This window comes from Drosophila navojoa, chromosome X (assembly GCF_054131105.1).
Source record: "Drosophila navojoa isolate 15081-1374.11 chromosome X, UAZ_NAV_1.0, whole genome shotgun sequence".
NCBI lineage: Eukaryota > Metazoa > Arthropoda > Insecta > Diptera > Drosophilidae > Drosophila > Drosophila navojoa.
Window position 1 is genome coordinate 13,469,063 of NC_142895.1, and position 25,916 is coordinate 13,494,978.

Consider the following 25,916-nt stretch of genomic DNA (forward strand, 5'->3'; position numbering starts at 1 on the left):
ATAACATTTCGCTGGCAGTGTATTTGTTTGTATGTATATGCTTAGTATGCATTGCATACGTTATATTATTCAAATACAACGTATTTGGCAAAAGTTGTTTGGAAAATTACAGTCGAGGCCAAGTAGCAACTTATCAACTTCTGCAGTCGCAAACAAATCAATTTAAAATGTCTCTCGCTCTGTGTGTTTGCGCACATGCATAGAATCGGTCGAATTTCAATAACGGCACTTACGGCACTTTGTGTTCCTTTCCTGTTTAGCGAGCTTTCAAGTCGTGCTTGGCGTGCGATAGAAAGGGAGAGACGGAGAGACGCCGAAAGTGAAGATTTATCGAGACACGCAAACAATGCAAAAACAAATACAGCTACACACACATAAGTACATATAGAGCTGCACATACATACATATGTATGTACATACATATCGATGTGTCGTCGCCGCTGGCGTCGCGTCGTAGCACAGCGATTAGTGTAATTTATCAGCCGCAACGGCAATTTGTATTTAGTGGGAGTGGGCAAATGTTTAGCGGCTTGACTGCCGCTGGACGTGCGGTGTGAGGGGTGTGGGCTGTGGGCAGCGGTAAGCTGTTTGACGGTAAAATTAACTTGGCTGTTATCAAAATCAATTATTATTGCCGCCGATGCAACTGCTGCTGGCTGCTGCTACTGCGCTGGCGTCACAATAGATGCCCGTTGACGTCAACGTCAGCTAACTGTAGCCTAACGAAGCATCTGTGATGCGTCAGAATGTTGTAACAGTTGTTGCATACTCACGCACACACACACACACACACACACTCACACAGCTTAGCATGTGCACGCTTTCTTAGTTACACAGTTTGGTGGACTTGCACAGTTATCTAGTGATGGCATTTGACGAATTGCCAATTCTGTCACGATTCTTGCACGTGCAGCTGTAACGCATGCGCCACGGCTTTAGCTGGAAGCAATGCGGAAGTGAAGCTCATTTATCGATTAATTTGAATTTCAATTAATGAACGCCCATCATGGGCAGCTATCGCTATGGACGATAACACTTAACGGCCAATGAAGATTTCATTGAATGAAATAATACAAAAATAAATCAAACGAAAATAAATCATGTAAATATATGCAAAATAAATTTTCAAGCAAATGTAATGCTTAATGAAAAAAAAAAAAAAAATAAAAATAAACAATCTGATTTATTAAATAATAATATATATAAATAAATAGCTTAAAACATTCATTGTACCATTTTATTTTTCTTTTCCCGAGTGGCGTCTCATACAAGCTTTGTGTACTATATACTTAGAAATGTACATATATATATGCGATATAGTCGCTCATTTCTTTCGAGAAAGCAAATCTAAATTAAAACAACAAACAAATACAAAAAAAAAAAAGAGCAGCAAAAATAAAAACAAATATTTAGTACGAACACTTCTGTGCGCTCATTAAGGCTGATGCCGTTGAGGCGGAGAGTGTTTAAATGCCGACAGAAATCGATGTGTTTTTATATACTGTATTCAGAAGAAACATATACATATTTTAAAAAGATTTTGTGAATTCCTGCTTTATTATTCAAATAAATGAGATAAAGATAAATTAGAAACAGAGAAATACTTTGCGCATGCAAACAATAATTGAAGAGATTTTGTTCAATTAAACTTACAAGTGCGACTCGCTTAGACAATGTGACGAATTCCTGTCCCCTGCATGATATAAACATCTATTAAGTTATAAAAAACGGCATTTGATATAACCAAAAGACAATAATCAACTGTATTTAAATATATTCCCATAAACAACGCAATTCAAAGGTTTGTATTTGGCATGCTTGATATACATATGTACATATAGAGATATACAATATATTTATATGTAGGTATATTTGTGTATGTATTCATACATATATGCGTTCTCTGAAGTGGCAGGGGTGATTTTCCAAAAAACAATTTCCCTAGCTCTGCTTGATTTGCCCATAGAGCGTATTACGCATTAGGATTACAATCGGGCTAACTCGACTTTCTCAACTATTTCCCATGCTGAGTATAAAGAATTTCTATACTCGCTCATTTATAATGAAACAACAGAGTTAGCAAGCTCGATTCCTCGGATCTGTCTGTGTTTCTTTATAATCAGAGGTATATATCATTTCACTTAGGAAAATTTCATACCATGTTTTCATTAGAACTAATAGGAACTTTAACAATAATTGATTATGTTGGCTATCAAAAAGTTTAGTCTTAAAGACTTTAAACGTAGTTTTTTGCTCTTGAACGAGTATTAGGCAGTCGACTACAATTTCGTTGATAGACAACGTCATAGATCTATTTATACCTGTTCGTATATATAGGAATGTTGTTTGTTTTCGATATCTATATATATATATATATAGAACCGCCTCTGATCGAGCTGAATTATAGAAAACAACAAATTATATTACATCAAGTAACAGTTAGATTTTCGAACAACAAGAAAAATAATAACACAGTTTCAATAGCTTTTCACACAGCATTCAAAATAATTATTATTACTGTTTCGTATTTGTGTTTCTGTTCTATCAGGAACCGAGATGAGCGCAGTAGCTAAATGACAGATGTTAATTGACATCTGGATAAGCTAACTATTACTTAACATCCTGAATAGAATCGCTGTCAATCGTGTGAGCGAGTCGTGCCCACATATATACTGTAGATATGCTTATATAATACATATTATATATACTACATATGCTTATCTAATATTCTAAATAAATAAACAGCTATCAGAGAGTGCAATGAATGTAATATTTAATTGACATCTGCTTTTGCTTCTGTTTTTGCCTTTGGATTAGTTTTTCTTGTTTTGCTTTTGTGTTTGCCTCTGCTTTTGGCTGCTTTGCAATAAAGAAAATATTGTTCAAGCGAATGGAACCGTAAACATTTGATGTTTATCTATAAGTGTGCCCGGCACCACGGGACCAAGGGACAGACGCCACATGTGCCCAGACCCGTACTTCAGCAACAACAGCTCATTATATCTATGATATATTATTGCTAATGCGACTTGAAGTAAAATATAAACAAAACTGTTTTCCAATTGTCTTGCCAGGAAAGCCCAACTTGTTTTGACTTTGACTGGGAAACACGTAAAATACTAAACTAATCTAAATGTGAGAATATGGAAGATGATTATTGTTTGATTTGTTGATCATTTAAAAGGTTTTGAAAAACTATTTTTTAGTATTTTTCTGATTTATCAAAGTTCACATCTTTAAGATCAATATATTGAAGCACAAAAACGGACGGATGGATGGACGGACGATCGGACGGAAGAACTGGTGGATGGATGGAAGGGCAAACAGACAGTATGAAGAACAATTGGACGGACCTACAGACAGGCAGACAGACGGACGACGGAATGATATAGTGGATAATGGGTGGATGGACGGACGGAGGGATAAATAGACGGACGGATGGACACACGCACAGACGAAAGGATAGTTCGACGGATGAATGGACGGATGGATGGACAGACAGAAGGACGGACGAGCAGATAGTCAGGTGGCAGAAGAGCCGGACCAATAAACGGACGGAAGGAAGGAAAGAGGAATGGACGGACGTGGGTACGTACGGACGGGCGAATAAACAGATATGCAGAAGGTCAAAGCTAAAACAACTTGGCTGTTGAACCATCATACGATTTCATACATCTATGTATACACTCTATGGTATAGGACTACTTCAGCCTGTTCCTAACTTGTAATTGAATTAAAAAGTCTTGGAATGTAAAATGTTGTCGTAAAGCTCATTCATATATCAGTCAGTATATCCAACTTAAAATAGAAACCAACTCCGAATCAGAACTTAATATAAATCGCTTTGAATACGCCCCATCGTCTGGCCTCCCTCGCTGGCCTCTATCGAAAATTTGCATTACAACAGCAGCTAACCAAGTTGACTAAGTTGGCCAAGTGAATCAGCTGCTTAGCAATGTAGTTGAAGGGAAATTAGCAAAGAACCCGGAACAGGGGTTCGGGCAGGTACGAATAATTGAGTATTGAATCAAACAGCGAAACAAACAGCTAACATACAATTCGTGTACTGTCTGAATACTTGTTGCTCTTATCAGTTGGCTGGAAATCGAAAACTCTTGTTACACCCGACGTCATCCCGGGCCGCATCTCGTATGAGTAATGTTGAGACGCAAGCGCTGATCGCTTGGCTGAAACATAAATGAATCTGTGGAGCCGACTCTCCGCCTGTCGCTTGACATTGAATTGTCGCATCGCTTTCATATGCTCGCGCACATGTCGCAACGTCGCAGCTCCAGTTTCATTGCGTTTAATTCGATTTAAGCTCATTAAACAAAATCGCTTGGAGAGTCAAGTTTAAGTTCGCACTTGGAGCAATTCAGAGCAGCCCAACGACTACTGCCTTATGTTCCGAATATAATTCCAATTTCGATTCCCATTTCCATGCCATTCAGCCGCTGGTTTGCTTGCAACGTCTACGTTCAAGTTGAAGCAGACGGCGACGGCGACGTTGACGTCGGCGTCGCCGTCGCTCGCTTTTGGCGCAATCGAAAGTTACGTTTGGGCTTTACGTACCCAGCATTAGTCGTACGCTGAGTGTCGTCGACGTCAGTTCACAGTTTCAATTTTCAAAGATCCCAAAAACAAAATACAACGAACTAAAAAACCCAGAGCCGTAAAAAAACATATCCTTAAAAATATGTAAGCAAACATTTAGTGAACTAATTTAAAAGGACTTCAGTGCGCTCTAATTGAAAAAAGAACTTATAAAAGTATTAAAAATTCGTATGTGAAATTTCAGTGTTATATCAAGCATTTTATGGGCACACCTCGGTACTTCTTTCAAGTGCGTCTGTCTGAAGTATCTCGCAATTATGTAGAAAGTAGTTGAATAGCCGAAGCCGAGAATATATATACATATATACATACATGTATGTATATGTTTGCAAGTCAGATAGGCAGATGTACATACATACATATGTACGGATCATGTAGAGGAAGTATGAAGCAATAGTAAATTCTGATTAGGAAATCATCAAATTGAGAAGAAATTCTCATTTTGTATTATTTTGTATTTTGCGAAGCGTGCATCTTGAATCAAGAAACCTTGTCAAGCTCTGAAGGAAATTAGCAGCTTTTATAATGCCAAAGATTGAATGTAAACACACACATATATATATATGTATATGTATATTTATTGGCCTGCTCCATTCACAATATATACAAATTTCATACGGCTTGTTTTGGTTGTCATCTTTTTATTGGATTAGCTATCAGTTGATCGACCAAGAGCGCGTCTTGCAATTGCCAATTTACTAATTTTAGCATATTTATGACAGTTGCTCTTAGTATATGTATGTGCATACGTTAATACATACATATATATCGGACATGTGATTGTGCTTCCACTTCCACTTCCATTCCCAATCCCGTTCTGTTATTTATAACTATTAATTTGTGCAATTAACTTGCAAATCGCTGCAAGCAAACAGCTGATTAAATAAATTAAACTATAAAGAAAAAATGATATATATGTATGTATGTATGTATGTATATAAAGCCTTGCAAATCACAAAAGAATGAAATAAAATGTCAATTTGTATTGCTATTAAACTCGAACTCGCATTTCTCCAGTAATTTCGCCCGTTGTCATGCAATCCCACCTCTTCTCAGTCCCAGTCCCAGTCCCAGTCCATTTCCCAGCGTTCCTCCCAATTGGCGAGCGCAATGCAATTTCCAATTGGAATTGAGTGTTTAGTTGGGATTTACATGTGTACGCCAATATGTTAATCCGTTAGGTAATAAATAGTAGGTATATATACATATATCTATGCCCCATTTGAGAATACTTAACGATTTCGATAGTTTTTTTTTTTATTGAAATGCAAATCAAGCACTTGCCATAAAAAAAAAGTAGAAACTGAAACAGAAACTGAATTAACGCACGCAGATGAACAAAGCTAAAGCTGTAAACGGTTAACATTCTGTTCATGTTCTACTGAAAAGTTCCTCTTTCCGTATCAATTTTTGTTGCAAATTTTAGAAATTCCACAAGCATCCACTAGATATGCGTATATAGGCGAATAATTCAATGAGAAAGAAGAAGAAAAGCGTATAAAAATAAATATGTTTTTACAAAGAAGAATGAATAACAAGTAAGAAAGCTCTAGTCGAGACTGCTCGACTACGAGATCCCCTGAACCCTACAAGGAACTGATATTTCAATAATAATTAGCACACACACGCACACACACACACACACACACACACGCATACAAACAAAAACACGCACACACATACACATACAAACAAACACACGCACACACACACACATATACAGGCGATTGCGCTTGGGTTGCATTGCAATGTTGGCAATATAATGAAAACTTATTTGATGAATAATTTAATTTCTAGACGTACGATCGTAATGAAACTTTCAGAACATAATTATAATGTTTAAATGTATGTGTATACCGAAGGACAAGTCTCTAGTATTTGATATACGACTTTTACAAAGATGAGGGTGAGGGGGTGGATTTAGGGGTGGGGGGTAAATTTTAACAAAAACCGAAATTGTATAAAATACATCTTTATATACATTTTAAATTTGGAGACTCTAGCTTGAAAGATGTAGGAGATATAATTTTTAAACTGATCTTCGATAAGGTTTTTTATCGATAAAAAGGTATCGGAATGAGTTATCGTTTTTTAGTGATAAACTCGATATGCGCGTGATATATACGGACATTTTAAAAAAAAGTTGAAGTCTCTAACTCTTATATCTTCTGAAATCGACGCGTTCATACGGACGGACGGACGGACGGACGGACGGACGGACGGACGGACGGACGGACAGACAGACGGACAGGGCTAAATCAACTCAGCTCGTCGCCCTGATCAAGAATATATATACTTTGTGGGTTCTGCCACGCCTCCTTCTGCCTGTTACATACTTTTAACAAAACCATTATACCCTGATTTCCCATTTTCAATGGGTTCAGGGTATAAAAATAAATGGGATATAAAAAACGATGTAAACATGTATACATATGTATGTATGTATGTACATATGAATGTATACATGTTTACATCGTTAAAATGACAACTTTTGAAACCACTCTTCTACATACATACATATACATACATATTTACATGCTTATATGTATATGTATGTGTATGTGTATTTATCTGTGATGAATTTCGCATTTCACGCAGAATATTTATTATACACTTGTCTATTTCGAATGGTCTTCAAATGGCGGCACGTGGCTGCAGACCAAACTGGTTGCTGCCCATTTAATTGCCAAATCATATCACTCACGTGTCAAATAAGTTCGAGTTATTTTAAATAAATTAAAGACAAATACATATATATACACACATACATACATACATATATGCATAGATATACATAGCTAGATTGTATGGGGCATTAACATAAGTTGTCCATTTCTATGCAAATTACAAATTGATTGCAGCTTGCCTCGCTTTGATTGGGTAATTCGTACTTAAGCATGCTCACGAGATCATTTTAATTAGCCATAAATCAATTGCAGCTTTATTATTGCCATGCAAAAAGCACGCTACGCACTCGAAAAGCTCTCTTGAAAGGTAACGGAAATATTGGCATAAGCATTGACAAAGCAAAAACAAAAGCAGCAGCAAAAATAAATGTAAAGAAAATAAAAACAACATGTTTCCATTAAAACGCATTGCAAATGCAGCGTTTCCATTACCAGCTGTTAGATCGGACTAATTGCCTTGCTGAACACTGACGGCTCTGGCATTTGGGATCTGTATGCTGTTGACTAGTGCTGCTAGGCGCGAAACTTTCTCAAATTCTTTTTATTTTCGTTTCGTTTCGTTTAATTGTTTGAGAACAAGCGCTCAACAATTAAATCTAATTAATTAATGTCATCTAAATCACGGACAGCGACAACAGCAGCAGCAGCAACAACAATGACAACGGCAGCTCCAATAAAATTGAAAAACGAAACCGAAACCGAAAATCTTGTCACTGTTGTTGTTGTTGTTGCTGTTGTCGCATGTTGATAAGGCCAGATGAACGAATACATTGGGTAGATCGATTAATTAGCACAAGCTACAGCTGGGCGTGGCGTGGCTTGGCTGGGAGTGGGCGGGCGCGAGTAGTCTCCGAGAGATTGGCCAACAATCGGATGGAGTCGAGCGTGACCGTGGCTAGCGGTTGCTGCAACTGGGTTAATATACAATGCACAAGAGATAGCTACATAAATAACAGTTGTGTTGCTGTTATGTGTGTGTGTGTGTTTTTGTTGCTGTTGTTGGTTAATGCAACTAATAATCTCAGGGCCTTTTATTTATATTTATATTTGATTTTTTGCTCTCTTCCAGCAGTTCGCCTCAGCTAACAATTTGGAATGGAGCCAAATAGCTATGTGCAGGCCTCGGCGTTGCCCAACAGCAAGCGTTTCGTTGTCGAAGATTCAAGTGAGTGTCCCTAGCTTCCGGCTTAGAAAGTAATCTATCTTAATGGCGGAAATGTGTCGTTGTGGGCGTCGGCCATTGCCAAACGGGGGCATAGGCAAACGACAATTAAACGGCAGCAAAAGCTCTCCAGCCAGTCAGCCAGCCAGCCGGCGAGCCAATCACCGATTATAAACAAGTTGAAGTTCAACAGCGACTTGGCCCTGAAACACTGAGTCGAATGTGCATCATGAATCAGGCCAAAAACTGCCAGACAGCTAGGCATTTGCTACAAACTAGATCACTAACCACTCTCTCCCTCTCTCCCTCTCCTGCTCTCTCTCTCTCTCTCTGTGTTGTAGTTACTAAGGTGACCTCGGATGGGGAACCGCACGGCATGATGACCATGGTGGCAGGTTTGTCGGGCTTATTAGCAGCCATTATTATATTGGCCGTGCTCGTTTCGATGGTGGCATGTCGCAAGCGTAAAACGTAAGTGATTATTTCCACAAATCATCTTCACATAGATTCAGTTAGCTGAAATGTCTTTTAGCTGTTGCCACAAAAGGAAGGCCTTGGGGCAGCAAGATCCGAGCAAATCATTGGCCGTGGCCATGACCAGCGTGGAGAGGTCGCAGCAACAGCTGGCCGGCAATCTGAATGCCGCCTTTGCGGAGAGCACACTGACCCTCAGCGTCGATGTTAAGGACAAGGGCAAGGACCGGGATAATCAATGGCCCACAGCAATTGTGGTTCAGCGCTATTAGACGCAGTGATAGCGTTAGGAAAGCACGTGATGTTTGTGAACACAAGAGACTGAGATGCCGTGGTGGCGCTAACGATGCCGCCACAGCCAAACATAACTTTAAGCGAATTATATTATAGAATACACAATATTTTTCTCATGATTATTTGAATTCATAGCGAATTTGCCGCGCTTTTTTGTGCGTGTGTTGAGCAATGCCAAGAAATGTTATCGATAGCCAAACTATCGTCATCTAGCCGAGGCAACAACCGATACTGTAGCCATTTAGTCCGTTACCATTAAAATAGAAAACAAAAAAACCGCAACAATATTAGCAAAAATTTGTGTTTATGTATGCAAAAAAAAAAAAAAAGTACAAAAATAGAAAAATATTTACTTAAATTCGTTCAAAGCGCCGTGCTGCGACAGCCGACGACCATCGCCAGCAGCGCCATGCGAATGTACATGCCGTACTCCGCCTGCCGGAAGTAAGCGGCACGCGGATCCGAGTCGAAGTCACGGCTGATCTCCTCGACGCGCGGCAACGGATGCAGTACGATTGTTCGCTTGTTAGCCCGCGTCATCAGCTTGGGAGTTACAATGAAGTGGCCACAGCACTGAAAAAAAATACAAAATAAATCACGTCAGTTCCCAGATAACTTTGTTGACTTCATTTATTTTTACTTACGCGTTGGTATTCCTCCTCGCTCTGGAAGCGCTCACGCTGTATGCGCGTCATATAGAGCACATCGGTGGTGGGCAGCGCCTGCTCGATGGTGTCGAAGGTCACTTGGTTGATGCCTCGCTGATGCAGATAACGCATAATGCCCTCGGGCATGCCCAGGCCGTACGGAGCGACATACTGGAGCGTGACATTGTAGAGGGTGAGCAGGCGGGCCAATGAGTGGACGGTGCGTCCGTTCTTCAGATCGCCGACCATGGTTATGGTCAGGCCGTTGACTGTGCCGATCTCCTCACGAATGGTGAATACGTCCAGCAGCGCTTGCGTGGGGTGCTCCCCGACTCCGTCGCCGGCATTGATCAGCGGCTTTCTCGAAAACGATGCAGCGCGCTGTGGAAGCCAATGAAGGATTACGGATTAGCTGACCCCATATTTGATATATCTCCAATATTCGCTTACCGAAACGGCGCCAGGTTCGGGATGACGCAGGACCATGACATCTGCATAGCTGGCCATCACCTTGATGCTGTCCTCCAGTGTTTCGCCCTTCTTCACCGAAGAGGTGACCTGATCCATGGTGATGACATGGCCGCCCAGGCGCTGCATGGCCGCACTGAAGCTGCACTGGGTGCGCGTGCTCACCTCATAGAAGATGCTGGCCATGATTTTGCCGCGCAACAAATCGTCGACGGGCCGATCCTTGGTCACGCGCGACTTGAGCAGCTGCGCCAAATTGAACAGATCGTTCAGTCGCTCTTTATCGAAGATGTCCACGGAGAGGATGTGCTTGCCAACCAGGCAGTGCGTCACGGGGTTTGGCTCCGACAACGCCGAGCTCTTTTGCAGATAATCCTTTAGCGCCGTGTTGGAGTCGAGGCGCAGACGTGGCGATGGTGACACCGGACGCAGGAAACTGCCCGCCGCCGGCGATGTGCTCGCGTTGGCCTCATCCACGAAATGCACGGTCGCGGCACGCGGGGCAGGGGTGCTGGTACCTTCGGTCAGGAGGCGGGCGAACGTATCGTTGGCATCCATATCGCTGGGCAGCTCGCTGCCCTCCATTTCCAGCTTTTGCGGCAGCGGCATCTTGGAGCGCACATTCTGTCCAAAGCCGGGCTGGACGAGCACCTCGCCATCAATGTAGGCCACCTCGCCGCGCAGCACGACGCGATGCACGCGACCCGTGACCTTGGTGCCATTGAAGGGTGTCCACTGCGCCTTTGTCTTCAGCTCGGCGTTGTTAATGGTCCACTCCTCGTCCAGGTCGATCTCCACATAGGTCTGCGGCTGCTCGGGCAAATTGAATATGTTGCGCGGATTGCGATGGAACTTGCGCTTGATGTCCTCCAGTGTGAGCCGGCCCTCGCGCACGGCCTGCAGCAGCATGGGCAATATGGTCTCCAGGCCGGGGAAGCCGGGCGGCGGTCGCTCCGACTGCTTCTCGGCCAGCGTGTGCGGTGCATGATCTGTGGCAAACACATCGATATATTCCATGTGCTCCCAGAGCGCTTCCTGATCCTCGGGCGAGCAGAGCAGCGGTCGCACCTCGGCCATGCCAACGCCCAGGCGCTCCACATCGCGTGTGCTTAGGAACAGATGATGCGGACACACCTCACAGGTGACGCGCAGACCCTTCTCCTTGGCGGCGCGTATCAGCTGGATCTCCTCCTTGCGGGCCACATGGCAAATGTGCACCGGCCGCTCCAGCAGGTGGGCCAGCAGGATGACAGCCGCCATGCTCTGCCGCTCCGCGTGGCACACGATGGGCGCCCGCTTCGGCCAGCGCGACAGATGGCGCTGCCAGGAGGCCATGTCGCTGAGCCGCAAGGTGCCGAACGTGTCGTTCAGATACATCTTCAGGCCGCACGCCTGGCTGGCCAGCTCCCAGACATTCTCCCAGTTGGTATCGGAGGCGCCCACATATAGCGCATAGTCACAGCGGGCGCCGGCGCGCGCCAACTCGCGGAACTGATTGAAGGTCTCGCGGTCCACAATCGAGGGATTCGTATTGGGCATGGCGCAGACCATGGTGACGCCCCCAGCCAAGGCGGCAGCCGTGCCGCTCGCAAAGTCCTCCTTGTGCGTGGCGCCCGGCTCTCGCAGATGCACATGTACGTCTATAAAGCCGGGCAGCTTAATGATGCGACGCGATGTCATGCAGTCGGTGTGGGTCTTCATGAGCGGATTGCGACCCGTCACACGCATCGATTCCACCAGCAGCTTGGTGCACTTTACGTCCGTTACCAGCGGTATGGAGTAGTCGACGGCTAGGCGACGTGTCCGATAGCCATGGGTCATGAATGATGAGACCCTAAATACAAATTAGAATCGCATTAATCAATGAAAGAAAGAAAGTATATCTGGTATATAGATGTGATAGATTCATATTATGCTAGATTCATATGTATATTTATTATTATATATATATGTATGGGAGTATGTAGTAGTGCTCATGAAAATATCATGGCTTAGCCTCATGAAAATCGCATAGAAAGGCGATAATTGCATCAGGTGAGTTGTATGAAAGAGAGTATATCTGGTATATAGATATGATAGATTCATATTATGCTAGATTCATATGTGTAATGATGTTTATATCACGAATTGATCATTAAAATGTTACTATATATATATATGTATGGGAGTATGTAGTAGTGCTCATGAGAATATCATGGCTTAGCCTCATGAAAATCGCATAGAAGGACGTTAACAACATGAGGTGAGTTGAATAAGAGAACCTATACATGTACATACATACATATATAGGGGAGCTGGATACATTTTCTAAGGTATTTAGGTACTATCTATATATAATTCAAGGCAACATCTGCTACTCATATCCTTTAACCCGACCTAGCTTAGACTTACCTGCGTATACCGCCACCACGCATTGGTAAATTGATAACCAAATCGAACTGCTTGGTGGCCAAGAACTCGGCCAGGTGGCGCAGCTCGCCGTTGATGTCATCGGGTGTTGTCTTATCGAAAGTCCACTGCACAGACTCCACCTGCAAAGAGAACCAAGAATATCGCAAATTAGGACTAGCTCAGGGCTACATACATACATACATAGATCAAGGCCACGTCATTCAACGCCATTAGCTGGCCAATTGTTTGCCTAGGGCATATAAAGATATTGGATCTTTATGGAGCTACATAATAATGCACTTGTATTTTGACAATAATGCCAATAAAAACTACGGCCATAACAGCAAAACATTGTAAGCTGCATGTGCACAGTATAACCAGGCTAGCAGCGAGACCCGAATACTTGGCAATAGTTATCGATATTAGTTATCGAATGCCAAATGCAAATAGACTGTAAACGGGGCTTGCTCGGACACCTTTTGACATTTATCGATAACATTTATCGAAGTAGTGCAATCGTTAATTGCTTAAAATTTACATTTTTTTCATTTTTTCCCAAGACAGCTACAAAACAAGATTGTAGATCTCTTAATTGACGTTTTACTTTAATATTTATGTATTCTAATGAATTTAACTGGATTAGATTCTAATCGCATTATTATATAGTCCATTAGTCTCGGAAAATATAGCACGAGACTTGGACAAATTATTCTAAAAAAAAAAACATTTAAATTTCATAGAAAATTATTCATTTCATCATCGATGATGCTTGACAGGCGAATTAAATATGGGGATTTACTAGTTTTTGTTTTTGTTTTTGTGGGATTCGTAATTCTCTAGATTATCTACTATAAATAGATGCAAATATTTCTAGACATGGTTTACAAATTCTTTTGATTATTTTTGACATAACTGGTGGAAAGTAATTCCGTTGATCGCTAAACAAGATCTCTAGATCTCTAGGTAGGTAGGCATACGAAAATATAGTTATTAAAAATTGAGTCTGAGAGCTGAGTTCAGTTATTCATCAAATTTCTATGACTGCTATAATTGATCTAGAAAATATATTTATGTTTATATTTATATATTTTTAAATTTTAGTTTGTTTTGCTCCACTGTGCGTGCCGTCTTCATGCGTCTTCTGCAGCCATTGCCGTGTTTACATGACAGAAAAAGCGATAACAATGCCTCCACTTGACTGGCCGGAAGCGTAGGAAGAAACAACACTTGCCGCTGATGGGTTGTTGTTGTTGTTGTTATGCTCGCCAATGCGATGTGCCAAACGGGCATATTGGCTTTGGGCAGAGTTAATAATATGTGCTTTGTTGCCCAATTAAAATGGAGAATTAATACGAGCGAGCGAGAAGAGAGAAAAGATGAGCGAGATGAGCGAAGCGAGGATAAGTTACAAAAGAGAAGCAAAATGAGAGAGGTGGGAAACAAGAAGAGAGAGAGAGGCGAGAAAAGCGATGATAGACAAGATATGTGACTCAAGAGACCCAAGAGTGAGAGAGAGGTAGAGAGAGAGAGAGAGAGAGAGAGAGAGAGAGAGAGAGAGAGAGAGGGAGTTAGAGAGAGAGAGAGAGGGAGTTAGAGAGAGAGAGAGAGGGAGTTAGAGAGAGAGAGAGAGGGAGTTAGAGAGATAGAGAGAGAGAGAGAGAGATAGATAGAGATAGATAGAGAGAGAGAAAGAACCGAGGTAATAGATGTAAGATGAAGGAAGAGCCAAATAAGAAAGGAGACGTTCATTACTCGGAATAATAAACGTGAGGCATAAGAGAAAAGAGAGTAAAAGAGATATGATAAAAGAGAGCCAACTCTTGAGAAGAAGAGAGAAGACAACAACAACAAAAAACCGTCTCTTTTGAGCGAGTATTGAGCTATCGAGAATATCCGACTGCAATGCGTGTCATTGTTGTTATTGGACTCGATGCGTCGCGGACGATCTTATCAGCCACATCGACAACGACAACGACAACGACAACGACGACACTGGCATTGGCAGGAAAATGGAATTTGATCAGTTTAGATCGATATCAGCTAGGAAGAACAGTTGAACAGACAGTTGCAATCGTAGCGCTGCTTGAAGAACTCTCTCTCTCTCCTCCATTCCGACACGATTCATGGGCTGCAACTGGTCCAAGACGCGGGACAGCGAAACGCTGCCCAATCCGCTGCAGCAGCTGCAGGCGGCCGAGGCGCCGCAACGACTGCAGCAGCGCCGCCGCCAGGAGGAGAAGCGTCAGAAGCAGCTGGCCAAGCTGCAGAAGCGCAATGCGCGCAAGCGTCGCCATCAGTCCAAGGCAAAGGCCAAGTCAACGGCAACGGCAAATGGCAACAGTTTGCGGCGGAGTCGGCGTGGCAGCAACAGCAACAGCGGCGGCAGCAGCATTCGGGGCAGCCACAATTTGGCGCCGCAGCTGCGTCTGCTTGGGGGCAGCAACGGCAGCACCGCCACGGAGTGCGTCAGCGCTCTCTATGCGCGGACGCTGGAGCAGCAGCGCGAGGAGCACCAGCGCATCATCGAGCAGAAGACGCAGTATCAGCTGGAGCGCCAGCTGCACACCTTTGTGCTGAACCAGCTGCTGCTCTGCATCCAGTTCTTTGGCCACTTCGAGCACGAGCTGGCCGCCGTCGATGAGCAGCTGCTGGCCAAGCAGCGCGCCTGCGCCCAGACCCTCACCGAGCACAGCCTGCTGCATGCCAGCGCCATCGATGCGGCCGTGGCCAAGCGGCTGCTCTTCAAGCCCATGTAAGTTAAGGAATACTCAGAGGAAGCTCTAGAATCGGGTGAATTGACTTCCTAGAGGTATTTCCACCCACTCATTTATATCCTTCCTCGAGCACATCTGAGAACAGTTAAGGCCAACTCTAAGTTCTGTTCTGACTTCTAGAATATTCTCTATATTTCTTTGTATACTCCTTTCCTCTGTTTAGGTGTCTACTCTTCCCTTCTCACTCTTTCGGTCTGTATCTATTTCCTCTGTTGTTTCAGCTTTTCTCTTCTTCTATTCCACTTCCGCTGGCTCTTTCTCTCTTCTCTTGTCTTGACTTTTGTTGTATTGTCGGCCTCTACCTCTGTTGCTCCTTTCCTTTCTCGACCTACCCTTACCTCTACCTCTGCTTTTCCATCTTCCATCTTGCTTTCTCTCTCTCTGTCCGCCTTCCTCTGTCTTCATTCGCCCTTCGAACTGTTCCTCTCTACCCTAACTTTTTTTTATGGACTTTCTACCTATTTCTGTAGATCTCTCTCTCACTCTCCGACTCTCACTCTCTCTCTCTCTCCGACTCTCCCTCTCTCTCTCTCGTTATTTTCCTTATTCCACTGCCCTATCTCTCCTTCTCGGTCTTTCTGTCCACTTCTGTCGATCTCTCCCTCTTCAATCGTAAATTCCTTTCAAGGCTTACTCAATCCTGCTACCATCCCAGTCCATCAGCCTAGCCCAATTGACTTTCCTTTCTTCTACACAGAGATGGCCCATACAGGCAGCTGGCTGGTAGCGGCAAGGCTCAAGTCAAGGCGCAGCCGTTGCAAAGGACCCTGACCTACGTGGTGTTCGAGAATGTGGACGTTGCGCGACCAAATGATGCCAACTACGACTCGATAGCTGCGCTGTGCAAAGTGCTGCTGGAGACGGACTACTACAACACAACGCCCTGCCGGTCGCAGTACGTGCAGCAGCTGGAGCAGAGCCGCTGGCTGGGCTATGTGCGGCTGAAGCTGCGGGAGCCGATGCCAATGCAGCGCCGCTTGAGCAGCAGCCCGAGCAGTCCTAGCAGCGATGAGGGCGACATTGACATCGAGGCGGTTTACACAGATGGCAGCTCCGGCTACAGCACGGCCGCCGGAACGGGCACCGGGTTGGGCTCGAGGACGGGATCGAGAATGGGCTCCAGGGCGGGCTCAAGCGCGGGTCGCGGCAGCTGGTGCGAGGGCGACTATGACCATGTGTATATAGCGCGCCTGAATACGCAGCGTTCCATGGATGAGCTGAAGCTGATGTGTGAGCCACTGCAGCGGAACGTGCTGCCAGAGTCCTGCATACGCCGGCTCGCCAGCTGTCTGCCTGCGTGGCTGGAGCAGAGCGACGATGAGGACGACGACGACGACGACGCAGACGAAGAGGAGAGCAATGGAAGTGCCAGCGAAGGGGTGGAGACTCCGGAGCAGAGCTGCCGCTCCGGCTACGAGACGGTGCAAGTGCTCCGCCAGTGCAGAATGGAACAGCAGCGACGTCGCGATCTCCTCCAGCAATGCTATCTGAGCTCCCAGCAGTTCATGAACTATTTTGGCGAGCTGTTGCGCCAGCAACTGGCGCAGGAGCTGGGCATCAGCCAGGCGCAGCTGTCGGCGAGCAGCTACCGGGGCTGCAGCATCTACACCGCCACCGAGGAGCTGGTCCCAGCGATTCATGTGCCGCACAGCTGGCCGGACTGCGCCTTCGAGTTCAACCTGCGCGCCCGCCCCCAGCTGACCAATCTGCATACGGGCGACCGTTTCCAGTGGCCAACGCCGGTGATGCGGAAGCGCATCCAGTCCTTTGGGTTCCATGTGGTGCCCGTGGGCTATACGCCGAAGCGGGCGCGCAATCCCTTCCGCGAGCTGGAATGGCGCATTGTCTTCCCCCAGGCGGAGCAGTTCCTGGAGCGGCAGCTGACGCGCATGCAGCTGAAGGTGCTGCTGCTCATGAAGGTGCTGGTGCGCACCTTCGTCAACGAGAAGTGCCAGGCGATGGGCCACATCATGGAGCAGCTGCGCACGCATCTCTTTTGGCAGTGCGAGCGCCACAGCAACGAGTGGCCCGAGGAGTTTCTCGGCGAGAAGCTGGTGCGCTTCGTGCGCACCTTCGCCGACTGCCTGGCCAAGAAGCAGCTGAGCGACTATTTCATCCAGCGACGCAACCTGTTCGAGCACGTGCCCGAGGATGCGCTGATGGAGCTGCGCACCATCATGGCGGGCATTGCCGAGCAGCCGCTGATGCATGTGCTCCAGGCGTTGCGCAATCTCCAGCATGCCGACAATTTCTATCCCAAGCTCAACTATGAGCGCCTGCTCGAGAATCTAGTGACGCACGACTATGTGCAGCTGCGCAGCTGGGCGAAGTTTTCGAGGAATCCCCTACCCATCGTTGAGCAGCCAATGGAGGAGGAGCAGCAGCAGCAGCAGCAGCAGCAGCAGCAGCAGCAGCAGCAGCAGCAGCAGCAGCAGCAGGAGCAGGAGCTCCATGATGCCCAGGGCTTGCTGGGACTGCATCAGCATCAGGAGCGAACGCGCGGCAAGCTGCGCCGCAAGACCCAAATGCTGCGCGCCCAGCAGCTGAAGATGGCCGCGGAGCAGCGACGCAGCTCCGTTGAGTCCATCACGCTGGATCTGCCGCTGCTCCTGCCGCGAGTCTCGCAGGCATCGCACACATCCAGCAGCGCATCGACAGCCGGCCCAGGGACAGCAGCGCCGCAGCTGAATGACGGCATCGAAATCTTGCGCTGCACCAATCTGCTGGAGCTGCTGCTCGACCATATGCTGGCCATGCTGGCCAAGGCAACGGAGTTCCGGAATGCACAGCATGCCCAGCTCTACCTGGAGCAGGCGCAGCGCCTGTGCCGGCTCTACCAGCAGCTGGGCTGCTCCCAATACGCCCATCACTATACGGACGCACTGTGCCAGGCGGCCAGCAACATGGAGCGGGCCATGATGCATAGCAATCAGAGCACTCCTCGAGTCAGTGGCAGCTCCAGCCCGATGCGCCGCAAGTCGCTCAAGTTTGTGGAGCATGTGGTGCAGTTGCACACGGGCGAGGTGACGCCACTGCAGCCGCCCACGCCGCCAGCCGCACGACGTGCGCCCCAGCCCCCGCCCCCCGCTGAGCAGGAGGACGCCATCATTGTGGAGGCAGAGGCAGCACCGTCACAGCCACAGCCACAGTCACATCCAGAGTCAGCCAAGGAGAACAATGTGCTGCTTGGTTCGCTGTTCCAGCGACTTCAGCTAGATCCCGACGCACTGCAAGCCCTAAGCGCCAAGACGGCGCAGCTAATGCAAACACTGGCGCCAGAATCGAAGCGCGACGAGTTCCGCGATCTGCTCAAACGCAACACACAAAGGGTGAAGAGCGCCTTCAATTAGCAAATAGCCATAAATTCGCTCAGACAATCAGTCAACAACAGAATCGATGCGATGGCCTTCAGGCATGGCCGATTAGCTGCTGCCTCGATAACGGTCCGCGGCATATCTCCTGTTTAACCGTCTACACATGTATTAAATTATCTATGTATATCTTAAGGTCTTTACATAAAAGGAAAATCACGTACTGTTTTCTTACGTATAAGGGTTTTCTTTCTTTCTTCACTTATAGCAGGCAAAAAGAATATAAGAAACGTTGTCTGTTAAGTTAACAGTGATATGTTAACTGAACACTGATTTATCTATCAAAGTACTCAGAGAGACATAGTCTAAAGAGAAAAGAAAAGAGATGCCGCAATTTCATAAGCAAAATGGTCTGTTGAGTTAAGAGTGATGTTAGTTAACATTACATGGATCTGTTAAATTCAAATTGCGCGCGTTGATCTGTGTATGAGAACATCGAAAAGAGCTGTTAGTTTACATTAAGAATAACGTAACTGCTCTCTGCGTAACGTATGAGCTTTAACGTGCTCGCTCGCTCACACGCTCTCGCTGGATGCAAGCCTAGCCTTTCTTATTCACTCCAACTTATTCAGCTGCACATTCAATTTCAGTCAATGCAGTTTGAGTATTTTAGTGATTTAAATGAGCTTTTTTCCTCCATTTAAGCAGACCCCTAGCAACTTCTTAGATGTGACAGTAAGAATTCGTAACAAAATGGCAATGGCAATTAATATTAGTACGAGCATCACTCAATCATTCATATGCATTTTCTGGAGCAACGTCGAGTTTCTGGTCTATGATAAAAATTCCTAAGTTTTGTAAGTGATCAACATAGGATATAGGATATACATATGTATATCAAGTCCATTGAAAGCCTATGCCAATTCAAGCTACTAATACAGTTGCATATAAAACCGTTAAGTTATATGTTCCTTCATTTCAGACATACTCACATCAACGCCATGCTCCGCATAGAAGTCGCCTGTGCCCATCGAGGCGTACAGCTTGTAGCCCATTTTCGCCAGTTCCCGAATGGAGGAAAGCAGCTCCATTTTGTGCTGTGAGAATGGGAATATTGAGAATAGATAAGTCATATATGTATATAATGCATATATTCAACCGACGCACCTTGAAGCTGCCAATGGAGAGTAGAATCGCGTTCTTGGGTATCTGGAAGCCCGTTGACATCATGGCCTTCAGATAGGCCTCGTAGCGGTTGTCCCCAAAGCAGGCCACCTCGCCCGTTGAGGCCATTTCCACGCCCAGCTGGACGTCGGCGCCAGCGAGACGCGAGAAGCTGAACTGGGGCACTTTCACGCCCACTTTGCCCACGCCGTGGAGCACATCGATGGGCTCCACGTCCATGCCGACAATGGCGCGTGTGGCCGTTGCCACAAAGTCATGATCGAGCGTCTTGGAGACGAAGGGGAAGGAACGTGAGACGCGGACATTGCACTCGATAACCTTGAGCTCATTGTTCTTGGCTATCAGCTGCATGTTGAAGGGTCCCGTCACGTCCAGCACGCTGGCCAGGTCGCGTGTGATGCGCTTGATGGCCTCCAGGGTCTCTGCGTTCAAGTCCTGCGGCGGTGTGACCAGCGTCGCATCGCCTGAATGGACACCGGCGTTCTCCACATGCTCCGAGACGGCCATGCACAGGATCTGACCATCGGCCGCAACGGCGTCCACATCGATTTCCTTGGCCTCGGTGATGAACTTGGAGATGACCACCGGATGCTCGCGACTGACCTCGGAGGCTGCATTCAGATACGTGTCCAGATCCTGATCCGAGTAGGCCACATTCATAGCGGCGCCGGAGAGCACATACGACGGACGCACCAGACAGGGGTAGCCCACCTCCTGGCAGAACTCGACGGCCGACTGGAGATTGGTCAGCTCCTTCCACAGCGGCTGCAGGATGCCCTTGCGATCGAGCATGCGCGAGAACTTGAAGCGATTCTCGGCACAGTCGATCGACTCCGGCGACGTGCCCAGGACCTTGGCCTGCTGACGATGCAGGTCCATGGCAATGTTGTTGGGCAGCTGACCGCCCATGGAGAGAATGATGCCATCCGAGCGCTCCATCTCATAGATATCCATGACGACCTCAAAGCTGATCTCCTCAAAGTACAGACGATCGCACATGTCATAGTCGGTGGACACCGTTTCCGGATTATAGTTGATCATGATCGTCGACTTCTTCAGGTTGCGCAGCTCCCGCAGACAGCCCACGGCACACCAATCGAACTCCACCGAGGAGCCGATGCGATAGACGCCCGACCCGACGACGATCGTGTGCCCGCCGGGAAAGAGCACGTCGTGCTCCGAGGCGTTGTACGTGTTGTAGAGATAGTTCGTGCTCGCCGGCCACTCGCCGGCCACCGTATCGATCTGCTTGACAAAGGGCCGGATGTTGTGCTCGTGCCGCTGCTGGCGCACGGCCAGCTCGGTGCTCTTGGTGGCCATGGCTATTTGCTTGTCGGCAAAGCCCAGGCGCTTCGCACTCAGCAGCAGGGCCGGTGTCAGTTGGCTGCCGGCGGACTCCAGCTGGCCGTAGAACTTGATGATGTGCTGCAGCTTGTGGAGGAACCAACGATCGATTTTCGTCAGCTCGTGCAGCTCCTCGATGGACATGCCGGCGCGCAGAGCGGCGGCCAGGACAAAGGGCCGACGATCCGTTGGCTCCGACAGCTGCTCCTTGTCGACGGCCGCCAGATACGGATCGAAGCCCTGAACATCGCCATCGACCATGCGCAGCGCCTTCTGTATGGCCTCCTCGAAGCAGCGCCCAATGGCCATCACCTCGCCGACGCTCTTCATCGAGCTGCCGATGTGCTTGCTCACGCGCATGAACTTGGCCAGATCCCAGCGCGGTATCTTCACCACACAATAGTCGAGGCTCGGCTCAAAGCAGGCCGTCGTATTGCCCGTCACCGAGTTGCGAATCTCGGGCAGCGGCTCGCCTAGCGACAGCTTGGCGGCGACATAGGCCAGGGGGTAGCCCGTCGCCTTGCTGGCGAGCGCCGAGCTCCGCGACAGTCGGGCATTCACCTCGATGATGTAGTACTGCTCCGAGTGGGGGCAGAGAGCGTACTGAATGTTGCACTCGCCGACGACCCCAAAGTGCCGAATGACCTTCAGGGCGGTGCTGCGCAGCATCTGGTACTCGCGGTCGGACAGGGTCTGGGAGGGAGCGACCACAATGCTCTCGCCGGTGTGTATGCCCAGCGGGTCAAAGTTCTCCATGTTGCAGACGGTGATGCAATTGTCGTAGGCATCGCGGACCACCTCGTACTCCACCTCCTTCCAGCCCTTGAGCGACTTGTCCACGATCAGCTGCGTGGAATGGGCCAGAGCCTGCTGGGCCAGCGTCCTCAGCTCGTGCTCGTTGTTGGCGAAGCCGGAGCCCAGGCCGCCCAATGAGAAGGCAGCGCGTGCCATCACCGGATAGCCCAGGCGGCCGGCTGCCTCGAGGGCCTCGGCCACGGTATAGACAGCCTCGGAGGGCGCCACACGTTCCCCAATCTCATTGACCCGCTGGGCGAACAGCTTGCGATCCTCCGTCTCAATGATCGACTGTATGGGCGTGCCCAGGATGCGAACATTGTATTTGGCAAAGACGCCAGCGCGCTCCAGCTCGACGCCGCAATTGAGGGCCGTCTGGCCGCCGAAGGTGAGCAGGACACCGTTGGGCCGCTCCGATTTGATCACCTGCTCCACATAGTCGGGCGTCAGGGGCAGAAAGTAGCACTTGTCCGCCATGCCCTTGGAGGTCTGCACTGTGGCAATGTTCGGGTTGATCAGCACCGTCTGGATGTTCGATTCGCGCATCGCCTTGATGGCCTGCGAGCCGGAGTAGTCGAATTCACCGGCCTGGCCAATGGACAGCCCGCCGGAGCCCAGGATGAGCACCTTGCGCGGACGGGGCTGCGGCTCGGGTTGTATCACGCTCAGCCTGGACGCGATCAGCTCGGGCACGCTCTTCTGCGGCTCTCGTATGGCATCGAGGAAGACGTCGAACAGGAACTCGGTGTCCTGCGGACCGCCATGGTGCTCCGGATGGAACTGTACCGAGAAGTAGGGCTTGCTGCGATGCACAATGCCCTCGTTGGTGCCGTCGTTGGCATTGACAAAGAGCTCCTCCCAGTCGCCGGGCAGCTTGGCCAGGTCGACGGCATAGCCGTGATTCTGGGACGTGAGCAGACAGCGACCGCTGGCCCGATGCAGACAGGGCAGATTGTGGCCACGGTTGCCGTACTTCATCTTGTAGGTGGTGCAGCCGATGGCCGAGGCCAGCAGCTGATGGCCCAGACAGATGCCGAAGATGGGCTTTGTGCCAGCCTGCAGCACGCGCTGCACCTGCTCGACAATCTGCCTGCAGCTGGCCGGATCGCCGGGTCCATTGGACAGGAAGAGGGCATCGTACTCCTCCTCCTTCAGCTGCGCGCTCCACGGCAGCAGCTGCACAGAGGCGCCGCGCTGCAGCAGGCAGCGTATCTGGTTCAGCTTCAGGCCACAGTCCACGATGGCGATCCGTGGCCCAGTTGCGCCCTGCGGCGATTTGTACAGTTGCATCTGCTTAACGGAGCACTCCTTGGCCAGGTTGCGCTCGTTGGGGTCCTCGAACGGGAGTTTCGCCTGCTTGGCCGGCTCCTGGTAGACAATGCGTCCCAGCATGCTGCCCTGCTCGCGCAGCTTCTTGGTCAGGCAACGGGTATCGATGCCGCTGATGCCGGGCACCCGATGATCCGCCAGCCACTGGGAGAGCGTGCGCTTGGAGCGCCAATGCGAGGGCGTCTCACAGATCTCGCCCACCACCAGGCCAGCCACCTGCACAGCGCCCTGGAACCACTCAAAGTGCTCCGGCAGTCCATACTCGTCGAGCAGCCCGGCATCCGGCACACCGTAGTTGCCAATCAGCGGATAGGTCAACACCAGAATCTGTGCACTGTACGAGCGATCCGTCAGGGCCTCCGTGTAGCCCACCATGCCCGTTTGGAAGACCACCTCGCCGCTTGTGGCTGTGCCCTTGGCGCCAAACGAGCAGCCCGGCATTACGGTTCCATCCTCCAGCTCGAGATAACAATCCGGTGGCGACATTTCGCAGCTGAGAGAAATGGGATAACAGAATTTATTATTATTATTTGTATTACGCTTATCTCTCGCTTTCTCTCTGTGTCCTCTCTATTTAACTCTCTCTATGTTCTTCTCTTTCTATCTCTCATTTTGTGTCTCGCTTTCTTTCCCTCTCAACCAACCTCTCTTTTTATCTGTCTCGCTATCTTCCTCTCGCTCACTCTTTTTGTCTGTCTCTGTCCACGCAACCTCCTCTCTCTATCTTTCACTCTCACTCTCAGTATCTCCCTCTCTCTTTCTTTCTCTCTCTCTCTCTCCCCCTCTCTCTCTCTCTATCTTTCTATCCAATTATCAATGCGATTCACATTTCGGAATCTGGAGTTAGTGGGAAACTCTACTTATCATGCAGCGAAATATAATATCTGTTAGTGCCCAAGCAAAGATTGAGCTGACGCGGCTAGCCTTGATTCAAAATAATCAAACATAAAATGTTTATCTAAGATGCAATTGAAACTGAAACCAAGGCATCAACTAGAAGTTTCAATAAACAAAGGCATTGCCTTTCGTTATAATTCCTTGTAAGTTATTAAGTCATTTACTATTATATTGTAAAAAAAAAAGTAAAAATATATTATTTTTAAAACAGTTCATTTATAATAAGTTACAAACTTGCACTTGAATCTTTTTGATATTCCATTTAATTTGGATTTTATGAATACCCGATATTTGGTTTTAATTGCTGGCTGAAATATGCTGTGAACCGTTGTATATTTGATTTGAATCCATATCAAGTCACGGAACTACTAAAGGTCGTGTGCTTTGACTCTTCTTTTCGAATATGACCGTTAAATATATTTTTTAAAAGTTAGATCTTGCCTATAGTACCACTATGATTATGAATTTCGAGAACATTTATGATTGATTGTTTGATATTATCACGTTTGGCATATTGTGACTGTAAACTGTTATGCCCTATACCCTATGCCCTACACTTTACCGTTGGAATGGTTTCTCGCTCTCATTTGTATTTAACCACATGGCGCGCTTATCATAAATGCATTTGCCATGCAGGAATACAAAACACACACATACATACATACATATGTATATAGTGGAAAAGATATGAAATAGTGTATGTTCCAATAGAGATAAGTTAACAACAATTGGTTATTATTATTAGATATCGACTTTAAAATAATAGAAACTCTGCAGTATATACTTCTTCAGCACTCACTATACGATCTCAATTAGTATATTTCAATTCACATTGCACGCATCTTCAATTTAAGCAACTTTTGATTCAAACCATTTCCAATTGGAAAACAATGCATCGATTCTTATTCGATCTGCAGACCGGTTCTCACACAATCCGCTACGCACACACACAAATGCATTAGAGTACACGCAAGCACATACACACACACGCACGCACGCAGCAGTGTAACATAGTATAATTGACAAATTTGCTGCCCACTTAATAATGCAATTATCGTCTAGAGCTTTTGTTTACCTGTTGTTATTTGTTTCACTCTAAACTTAACTCAAGTTTCGGTTTACTAAGATTGCACGTTCAGCTGGCAATTCGTTCCGTCTGTCGCAAGCACAGACTGCGCACGTGTTGCTTTTTTACGCACTTCACAAATCTCCGAACACGACAACCGGCTTGACGGCGTGCTGAACGTATTCTGGCTGATTTACGAACGCTACTCAGCGACAAGCGTTGATTACTTTAGTACAATCGGCAAGTCGTCGGAAGAGTATAGCTACGCATAATTGTCAGCAATTTAATGGTCGCACATTCTACGCACATCCAAAAGAACGAGCAATATACCCACCTACTCTCACTATTATCATAGGAGTTGATTAATTGTATTTTAAGGCCATCTTCTTCGCTGAAGCAGCAGCAACAGCCGCAGCATTATCCTAGTGCACCATATAGTTTTCGTTAACATCAGCTGTTGGCATTTCTATCGATACCT

The 25,916-nt window shown here is 47.2% G+C and overlaps 3 protein-coding genes across 11 annotated transcripts; 2 read left to right on the forward strand and 1 right to left on the reverse strand.

Annotated features, from left to right (window-relative positions):
* The first annotated feature begins 460 nt into the window (after nucleotides 1-460).
* On the forward strand, nucleotides 461-9,528 carry LOC115565370 (uncharacterized). 9 transcript variants are annotated; one of them, XM_089264064.1, is made up of 4 exons: nucleotides 461-579; nucleotides 8,371-8,466; nucleotides 8,805-8,934; nucleotides 8,996-9,528. In XM_089264064.1, exons 2-4 carry the CDS (start codon nucleotides 8,397-8,399, stop codon nucleotides 9,207-9,209), a joined length of 414 nt encoding a protein of 137 aa, XP_089120190.1. In that variant the 5' UTR covers nucleotides 461-579; nucleotides 8,371-8,396; the 3' UTR covers nucleotides 9,210-9,528. The 9 variants fall into 9 exon arrangements, with proteins under 9 accessions (XP_089120190.1, XP_089120191.1, XP_089120183.1 ...); XM_089264065.1 differs by lacking the exon at nucleotides 461-579 and adding an exon at nucleotides 1,415-1,801 and having other exon boundaries at nucleotides 9,011-9,528; XM_089264057.1 differs by lacking the exon at nucleotides 461-579 and adding an exon at nucleotides 1,419-1,801.
* On the reverse strand, nucleotides 9,519-25,778 carry r (carbamoyl-phosphate synthetase 2, aspartate transcarbamylase, and dihydroorotase rudimentary). Its single transcript, XM_089264030.1, has 7 exons — nucleotides 25,448-25,778; nucleotides 19,990-23,968; nucleotides 19,815-19,919; nucleotides 12,738-12,877; nucleotides 10,329-12,180; nucleotides 9,876-10,259; nucleotides 9,519-9,804 (listed from the first exon to the last, which is right to left on the reverse strand). Exons 2-7 carry the CDS (start codon nucleotides 23,959-23,961, stop codon nucleotides 9,595-9,597), a joined length of 6,663 nt encoding a protein of 2,220 aa, XP_089120156.1. The 5' UTR covers nucleotides 23,962-23,968; nucleotides 25,448-25,778; the 3' UTR covers nucleotides 9,519-9,594.
* LOC115565030 (uncharacterized) lies at nucleotides 14,743-19,012 on the forward strand. The gene is made up of 2 exons (XM_030389975.2): nucleotides 14,743-15,489; nucleotides 16,209-19,012. Exons 1-2 carry the CDS (start codon nucleotides 14,861-14,863, stop codon nucleotides 18,859-18,861), a joined length of 3,282 nt encoding a protein of 1,093 aa, XP_030245835.2. The 5' UTR covers nucleotides 14,743-14,860; the 3' UTR covers nucleotides 18,862-19,012.
* Nucleotides 25,779-25,916: the final 138 nt, after the last annotated feature.